The sequence below is a fragment of the Bison bison genome, unplaced genomic scaffold, assembly GCF_000754665.1.
Source record: "Bison bison bison isolate TAMUID 2011002044 unplaced genomic scaffold, Bison_UMD1.0 scf7180017864109, whole genome shotgun sequence".
Lineage (NCBI taxonomy): Eukaryota > Metazoa > Chordata > Mammalia > Artiodactyla > Bovidae > Bison > Bison bison.
In genome coordinates this window covers 2,370,912-2,379,719 of record NW_011494681.1, presented here as the reverse complement: position 1 = coordinate 2,379,719, position 8,808 = coordinate 2,370,912, and the positions used below count along the sequence as shown (strand labels likewise).

Below are 8,808 nucleotides of genomic sequence, written 5' to 3'. Positions count from 1 at the left end.
AGAAATGAGAGTCCCTTGGACTGCAAGGAGATCCAACCAGTCCATTCTAGAGGAGATCAGTCCTGGGTGTTATTTGGAAGGAATGATGCTAAAACTGAAACTCCAGTACTTTGGCCACCTCATGCGAAGAGTTGACACATTGGAAAAGACTGATGCTGGGAGGGATTGGGGACAAGAGGAGAAGGGGATGACAGAGGATGAGATAGCTAGATGGCATCACCGACTCGATGGACATGAGTTTGAGTGAACTCCAGGAGTTGGTGATGGACAGGGAGGCTTGGCGTGCTGCAATTCAAAGGGTCGCAAAGAGTCGGACACGACTGAGCAACTGAACTGAACTGAAAGATAGTAAGTTTTAACTGATTTCTATTGTTTCAGACTTCAGAGGAATTATATGATTTTAAAATATAAGACTTAAAGCATGTTTTCTTTCATCATAAAGATTCTCATGTGTTTGTTTTTTTACTCTTTTAGGCTTTATAGGCCATTTTATCTTCAGCTGACCAATATGCCTTTTATAAACTATTCTATTCAGAAGCCCTCCAGCCCATTTGATGTAGAGAAGCCATCTAGCACCCAAAAGCAAACTCAAGTTAAACTAAGGTTGGTTTTACCTTCAAGCAGTTTTTAATCTTTTTAATAAATACTTTAAATAATTCATTTAATGCTGTGTGGGGGGGTGTATGTGTGAGTGATCACTATTAAGGTTTCTCCTTTGGATATTTTTCATGCCCCTTTGCTAGATTTAAAGTCTGAATTTTTTTCATTGTGTCACATTTAGACACTTTAGATTGGGGTTTGAGAGGAGAAGCTAAAAAATACTTAAAAATTATTAAAATACATTGTTTCTCTTCAGTGATGAGATAATTCTCCTGAATAATCATTAAATTCTCATTTTGCTTATTTTCTTAAAAAGAAAAATGGTTAGAAGTATTTGTTTATATAAATCTCTGCAGATTATAGCAGATGTTGTTTAAAGTCTAGGACTGTAAATTTTTTTTTAAGTATTCCCTGTGTTCAGTAGTTAATCTTTTACCATGTATTTCTATCAGGATCCAAACAGATGGTGATAAATGTGGTGGAATTCCAGTTCAATTCCAGTTAAAAGAGAAGAAAAAAAAGGGATATTGTGAATGTTGCTTGCAGAAATATGAAGATCTTGACATTGTAAATATGATTTTGTATTCAGGGGGTTGATGTTTCCAGAACTATGAATAATATCTGCTGTATAAATTTTAGCTTATTCTTTTGATTGTGGTTGGTAGCTTCGTAATTATGAAGTAGCATATACTTCTTTTTGATAGAATTATCTTATATTTTAAGAACCCCAACTGGGGAAATATATATTGAAAAGTCATTTTTATCCAGTCAACAAATATTTATTGAGCGGTTACTGTGTACCAATCACTGCTCTGAGTGAAAAGCATCATACAAAAGAGACCAATTCCTGACCCTCGTGAAGATACATTCTGTGGAAGGGGAGGAGAAAGAGGTAACCATAGGATAAAAGAATAGTGAGGCATATATAGAGAACATTACATCAGTGCTATGAGAAAGCAGGAATAGAAGATCTTGCTGTTTATTTAGATTAGACAAGGAATTCCTAATTGATAAGGTGATATCTGAGTAGAGACCTGTGTGACTTTGAGGGGACAGACTTGTGAATGTTGAAATAAGCAATGCAGAAATGGTAAAGTAAACTGATGGGATCAAAGAACAGATATTGGTGGACTAAACAATGGTAGCAGAAGTGGTCAGACATGGTGAGACTGTGGATGTGATTTAAGGCCAAGGAGGCTTGCTAATTGATTGGATGTTGGGAGAGACAGAGGAGATGAAGGGCCATGGCTGTGAAGTGCAGTATTTCAGTCCTTAGCAATTTACAAATGGGCAAGAGATCTACTAATGGGAGGATGAGAAGAAAGTGGAGACTTTTTTTTGCAATAGCAGAAAGAGAAATAGATGAAAATGTATGTGGTCTGAAGAGAAGATGGGAACAATTACATTTGTAAACTGATAAAAAAAAAAAAAAGCAAAAGAGCTTTGGATCCAGGCTAGCCCAGGTTTGAATCCTGGCTTCCTGCCTCTGTGACTTTAGACAATACCTGGCACTGTGCTTGTTAAATATTAGCTGTTATTGTTTGAATGTTAATTTTTAAAATAATAGTTAGGTCTGTTTTGGTACTTGGTTTTGGTAGAAGATAGTGGGAACGTTGAGAAAAAGTACTTGAAATATCTGATTCATAAACTATACCTCTGTCTTCAGACTCTAAATTGAATTTAGACTCTAAATTGAATTTATAAATTGTTTTATAACAGAAGTTTGTGTCACATTTTTGTGTTCAGTTTATCTAATAAAGGAGGAAAATAGTTTTAAATTATTTTTAATCAAAAGCTGAACTTTCTCAAAAATATTTCGTCTAAGTTTTATCTCAATACACTGAACTTGTTGACTTTGTTCTTGACCACCCTTAAAATGAAGAAGGCCGTCTCGGTACTCTCTGTCATAAGTACTGGGTAATTGAGATTATTTGCTTATCTCAAAAATGTTGTTTTTATTCCCAGCATTAGTTGTACTTTTTTTAATTTATCTTCTAGATTCTTATTTTGGGTTCTTATATGTTAAATAACATTTCATGTATTTTAATATTTTATAAGCTTTACCTAACTTACTACTTGGTGGTAATTATATAAGAATAAAATAATGTAGTAAAGAGAAGTCTTTCCAAAAATATTAGCATACTCTAAATGCTCATAGCATACTCTAAATGCTCAGTGTTTCTGTTTTTCTTCAGCTTTATTTCATTTTCTGATGTAACTCCCTCATTTTCAGTTCCCTTAAAACCACAAATTCATTAGTACTTGATTCTTCTCATTGGAAAATGGAAGACTGAAAACCAAAGTAGTTTTAGTGGTTTCTGAGAGATAACTTTTATTCTACTTATTTTAAGTTCTGATAAAGGATATTTCTTTGGAGTAGTTATTAGAAACTTAATTTTAAGTGCAAGAAAATATTAGAAAACCTGAACAAAAAAGTATCTATTGCTTTTAAAATATAATTATTATATACTTTTTTGTTTTAGCATCTTCTGAGTGAGCAACACAGAAACTTTGCACAGAGTAATCACTATCAAGTTGTTGATGACATTATATCTAAGTTAGTTTTTGACTTTGTGGAGTACGAAAGGGACATGCCTAAAAAGAAAAGGTAATTTATCAACCTAAGTTTTAAGACTATCAGACTATTAAACTAAAAATAAATCCAAAGTTTTCTGTTCTTAGAAGGATTATAATTTCAGGATATAAATATGGTTAAGAACTGATTACTTCCACCACCAAAAGTGCTTACCTTAGATTACTTTTAAGGCTCTCTTCTTAACATTATAGTCAAAAAGAGGAGTTGGCAAAAAATACAGAGAATTGTTTTACGCTTTGTGAACCACAAGATGTCTATTGCAGCTACTCAGCTTTGCCTCTGTACAATGAAAGCAGCCACAGACAGTAAAGTTAATGAGTATGGCTATGTTCCAGTAAAACTTTATTTAAAAAATAGGTGGCACACTAGATAGATTTGGCCCCTCATCTGGACCATCTCCTTGGACTCAAAAAATAGAACTTTTTGTTATTCTTAAGGAGTTTTAAGAAATTCTTCTACTTCTGTTAAGTCTTCTTTATACTTTTACTAGATATTTCTGCTCTGCTTGCTGATAAAAGTTGTGTCAGTACCTTTAATAAATATTAAGTGAATACAGTGCTGTTCAATATACAGTAACTGTACATTGACAAACTAAGCCTCATTAAGTTTATACCAATAAATCTAAAATTGTTAAAAATGCTTTCATGTGGATATACCCTAGAATTGGTAATAATGCAGTAGGTTGTTTACTCCTTATATCTGTTTCTAGACCAATCATAAATGCATAAAGACTACTAAACATCGTATTTCTGCAACATTCAGAATGACTGCTCATGATTGATTTAATAGAATATTTGGGGAGGAAGCATATCTTCAACTATTAAAACGTATATAGGCTATGGTAAGAATGTGGAATTTCCTAAAAACATTCTGCAGCAAAATTCTACACTAGTACTTATACATCAACTGGTTATTCCATAATCAGTTATCTTATTACCTGCACAATTTTTATCTCTACAGGCAAGTCACCTAAACATCTCTGGACTTTCAAAGGAGAGAGTGGTGTTGGACTAGTGTTTTTATATTTTATATCCTCCATTTGTTCAAGAGGAGTCTTAAGTGAAAGTATCAAAATAAGTAGAAAAGGAACCCTTCTGGTTTTGAAGGGGCAGTTGGACTTCTGTATTTTTCTTTGTTATCTATGACATGTATAACAAAACATAATTAGTGAGCTGTTGTAACCACATGGCTCAGTGGTAAAGAATCTACCTGCCAATGCAGGAGACATGGGTTCAAGCCCTGGATTGGGAAGATTCCCTGGAGGAGGAAATGGCAACCCACTCCAGTATTCTTGCCTAGGAAATCCCATAAACAGAGGAGCCTGGCAGGCTACAGTCCATGGGGTCACAAAGAGTAGGATATTGAGCACACACACACAATACAAAATAGCATCTCAAGAATATTAAGAGGCTCTATGAAGAAGAGAGTTTCAGGTCAAATATGTGTATGAAACTTAAGGACTACTAATTTAATAAATCAAAACATGGAAGAAAATTTTTAAGATAATAAAAAAATTAGGAGCAGACCCAAATCCCTTCACCATCATCTTTCCTTGGTTTATATGGTTAAAGCAGTTTTAAATACCAAGTTCAAGATACTGCTTGCCTGTGGTAGAAAGTGGAAGAATGTGGATAAGGAGTGGCACACTAGAGTTTTCAGCTATATCTGTAAAGTTTCATTACTTCAAAAACATCTAAAGCAAATTTGGCTAAAGGTTAAGAGTTCTATATTTTTGTAATGTTTTCTTAATTAAATTTCATAAACAGGTTTAAAAGATACTCAGAGTTTTGATAGAAATTATTTTAATTTTTTTCTTTTTTTTTTCCTTTGAAGAATAAAATACAGTGTTGGATCCCTTTCTCCTATTATTGCAAATGTTGTGAAAAGGTCTGGAACTAAAGAGCTGAAATTGCTGCATAATTCTCAGAAAGACTCCAGGGAAAATGTACATATGATGGAGCAGGGTTTCCTATATAAAGAACCTGTTCGGGAACCTGAACAAAAGTTTGTGTCTTCTTCAGAACATACCCTCCGCCGTTCTAGTGAACTGAGAGAACTTGATGATAAAACATCTCATAAATGTTCCATGTTAAATCCAGCTGAAAATAACATAAAACAAAATTTTACACCTCTGCCTCCATGTAAAAGTAAACAAGAATACATTCTTGATGTTTCTGAACACAAATTAATTTTAAATGAAAGTGACTTAGAAGTAAAGGTAGATCACTGTCCATGTAGGCCACAGACATCTATACAAGTTTCTAATTTCAATACAGATGATAGCGCATCTCAATGGAAACAAAAGTTAGATACTGTGCTTTTTCCAGCAAAGCATCTGAAAGAAAAGAACCTTTATTCGGTATTTCATCATGATTGTGACCTGTTAGCAATAAACAGTTCACAGGAGCACCTGACAATTTGGGCAGAAATTCCATCTGAAAGCCCTCCTGAGGAACCCAACACGTGTGACATCAAGAGTACGGATAGTTTGCCTTCTGGTAAAATCTGTCGGAAAGTGAAAATACCATTAGGAAGAAATAAAAAAGAAAACCTGGAACCAAATGTAGAGTTAGATAAAAAAAGAACTGAATTTCTTACTACACAAGAAAACAGAGTTTGTAGCTCACCAGTAAAATCTCTACTGGATTTATTTCAGACTAGTGAAGAGAAATCAGAATTTTTGGGTTTCACAAGCTATACTGAAAAGAATAATATATGTGATGTTTTAGATATTTTGGAAGAGGAAAATTCAAATCTGTTAACAATGTTTTTCTCTTCCCCTTCAACTTCTACATTTACTGGCTTTTAGGTTTAAAATAAATGCCTTTCAGAAGCAATGTAGATCATATTCTTGACATTTTTATAAATATGTATAAAAATTCTTAGTTTGGGGAATGGGGGTTTGCCAGTTTTGTTTACAGAACCAAATGTAAATATTAATAAAAGTGATTTTGCATTTTTCTATAGAATTGCATACCTATTTTAGAAAAAATGGAATAAACTTGTGACTCTACATACTGTGTTCATAATTGTTTTCTAAGAATTATGAATAGTGAATTTGCTTTATGTCAGTGAAAACTAATTTCAAGTAAAATTTTGAGAATTTGAAAATTTAGCGTTATAAATTAGGTACACTGGTTTTATGTATTGTCTATTAAAAGATTTCCATAATATTGCTTTTAAAAACCTCATTTTCACACAAAACACACAAAAAAATGTATTTCAGTGTCTTGAGTTCTAGAAATCATTATTACCAGAAACATTGACACGTGAAGGTGAACTTGGTGGACCATGCTTGGGTGCTGGCACTGAGGAGTTATTTGTAGCTCATTAGAAGCTATGAGGAAAAAAACTTAACCAGGCTAGCTTATGAAATGAAATAATTTTTCTTACCTTTGGAAATACTTTCTTCCAAAATTCATTCTTTCATCCCTAGTTTGGGGGACTTTCCTAGTGGTCTGGTGGCTGAGATTCCATTGCAGGGGGCCTGGGTTCCATACCTGGTCAGGGAACTAGATCCCACATGCTGCAACTAAGGGTCCCAAATGCCACAGCTAAGACGTAGCACAAATGTTTTGTATAAAATAGTAGTTTTAAAAAATCCCTAATTTGGTATCAAGAAATGAGAAAAGGGGTGACAGTGAATTGTAGATAAGTTTCAAAACATGAAGACTGCCTTTGATCACTAGGCAATTCAATAATTTAGAGAAAATTCAAATATAAGGAAAATTTCAACACCAATAGACAGTTAATAAAAATTGGTAAACAGGATAGAAAATTCCATTTGTTAAGTATGAGGGTTTTTACAGAGACATGTTTTCAGTAGTGAACTCACATAACAATGGACAAATACCCATTTTCAAAATACTCTCATATTTCAAAAACAGTTTGTTCTCATTATTAACAAACATCTTTGAAGGACTAAATTGTTATTTTTATTCAATAACTCTTTGAGGCTCCCCAGGGACCATATTAGTTGCCCCTAATAGTAATCCCATACTCTTCTCTGTTTTGGTACAGTTAAACTATAAAAGCTGAGAGCCTTAAAGGCAACTCATCACAGGTTGGGTTCCCACAGGAAGTAAACTCTTGTTTAGCATACAGGTGGTTTTCTAAGGAGTGCCTGTGGACTTAACTGACCCCACAGGAATCTTCAGGGTTCCTAGGTGAAGCCGACTGGTAAATCAGTAAATGTTCAATAACCACGCCAAGATGGGGCATGATTAGGTAAGGAGGTTCTGCAGCTGGGAATTCCTGAAGGAGCTGACAGTGTCTACTGCCTGTACTCCCACCAACAGGGGTGCATGTTCTTTATTAAAAGAGGCATCAGGGTCAATTACTCCTACCGGGATGGTGCCTCCTTGTCTGCTGGTCTCTTGATACAAGGAACCCAAAGGGGCTAAGTGATAACTGCAGCTTATAACTCAGCAGGAATTACTCAGATGGGAAGCAAAATTCCAAGAGGAACACTTAAGTAGGGCCACTCCTGCTTCTGCCTATTGGTTCCCACACCCAAGTATTCTTTTTTCAGAGACATCAGATCAGATCAGTCGCTCAGTCATGTCCGACTTTGCGACCCCATGAATCGCAGCACACCAGGCCTCCCTGTCCATCACCAACTCCCAGAGTTCACTGAGACTCACGTCCATTGAGTCAGTGATGCCATCCAGCCATCTCATCCTCTGTCGTCCCCTTCTCTTGCCCGCAATCCCTCCCAGCATCAGAGTCTTTTCCAATGAGTCAACTCTTCACGAGGTGGCCAAAGTACTGGAGTTTCAGCTTTAGCATCATTCCTTCCAAAGAAATCCCAGGGCTGATCTCCTTCAGAATGGACTGGTTGGATCTCCTTGCAGTCCAAGGGACTCTCAAGGGTCTTCTCCAACACCACAGTTCAAAAGCATCAATTCTTCGGCGCTCAGCCTTCTTCACAGTCCAACTCTCACATCCATACATGACCACAGGAAAAACCATAGCCTTGACTAGACGGACCTTTGTTGGCAGAGTAATGTCCCTGCTTTTGAATATGCTATCTAGGTTGGTCATAACTTTCCTTCCAAGGAGTAAGTGTCTTTTAATTTCATGGCTGCAGTCACCATCTGCAAGTGATTTTGGAGCCCAAAAAAATAAAGTCTGACACTGTTTCCACTGTTTCCCCATCTATTTCCCATGAAGTGATGGGACCAGATGCCATGATCTTCGTTTTCTGAATGTTGAGCTTTAAGCCAACTTTTTCACTCTCCACTTTCACTTTCATCAAGAAGCTTTTTAGTTCCTCTTCACTTTCTGCCATAAGGGTGGTGTCATCTGCATTTCTGAGGTGATTGACATTTCTCCCGGCAATCTTGATTCCAGCTTGTGCTTCTTCCAGCCCAGTGTTTCTCATGATGTCTTCTGCATATAAGTTAAATAAACAGGGTGACAATATACAGCCTTAATGTACTCCTTTTCCTATTTGGAACCAGTCTGTTGTTCCATATCCAGTTCTAACTGTTGCTTCCTGACCTGCATACAGGTTTCTCAAGAGGCAGGTCAGGTGGTCTGGTATTCCCATCTCTTTCAGAATTTTCCACAGTTTATTGTGATCCACACAGACAAAGGCTTTGGCATAGTCA

The 8,808-nt window shown here is 35.8% G+C and overlaps 1 protein-coding gene across 3 annotated transcripts in view; it reads left to right on the top strand.

Moving 5' to 3' along the window:
* The window catches only part of DBF4 (DBF4 zinc finger), a 27,418-nt gene extending 21,066 nt beyond the window's left edge, over nt 1-6,352 (top strand). The window contains exons 9-12 of one of the 3 annotated variants that reach the window (XM_010839070.1): nt 475-603; nt 1,053-1,167; nt 3,084-3,208; nt 5,030-6,352. In XM_010839070.1, the coding sequence (XP_010837372.1) occupies nt 475-603; nt 1,053-1,167; nt 3,084-3,208; nt 5,030-6,005 (1,345 nt within the window). In that variant the 3' untranslated portion in view covers nt 6,006-6,352. The remainder of the gene's footprint in view (nt 1-474; nt 604-1,052; nt 1,168-3,083; nt 3,209-5,029) is intronic. The other 2 variants (XM_010839069.1, XM_010839071.1) reach the window with 2 other exon arrangements.
* The last annotated feature ends 2,456 nt before the right edge of the window (nt 6,353-8,808 follow it).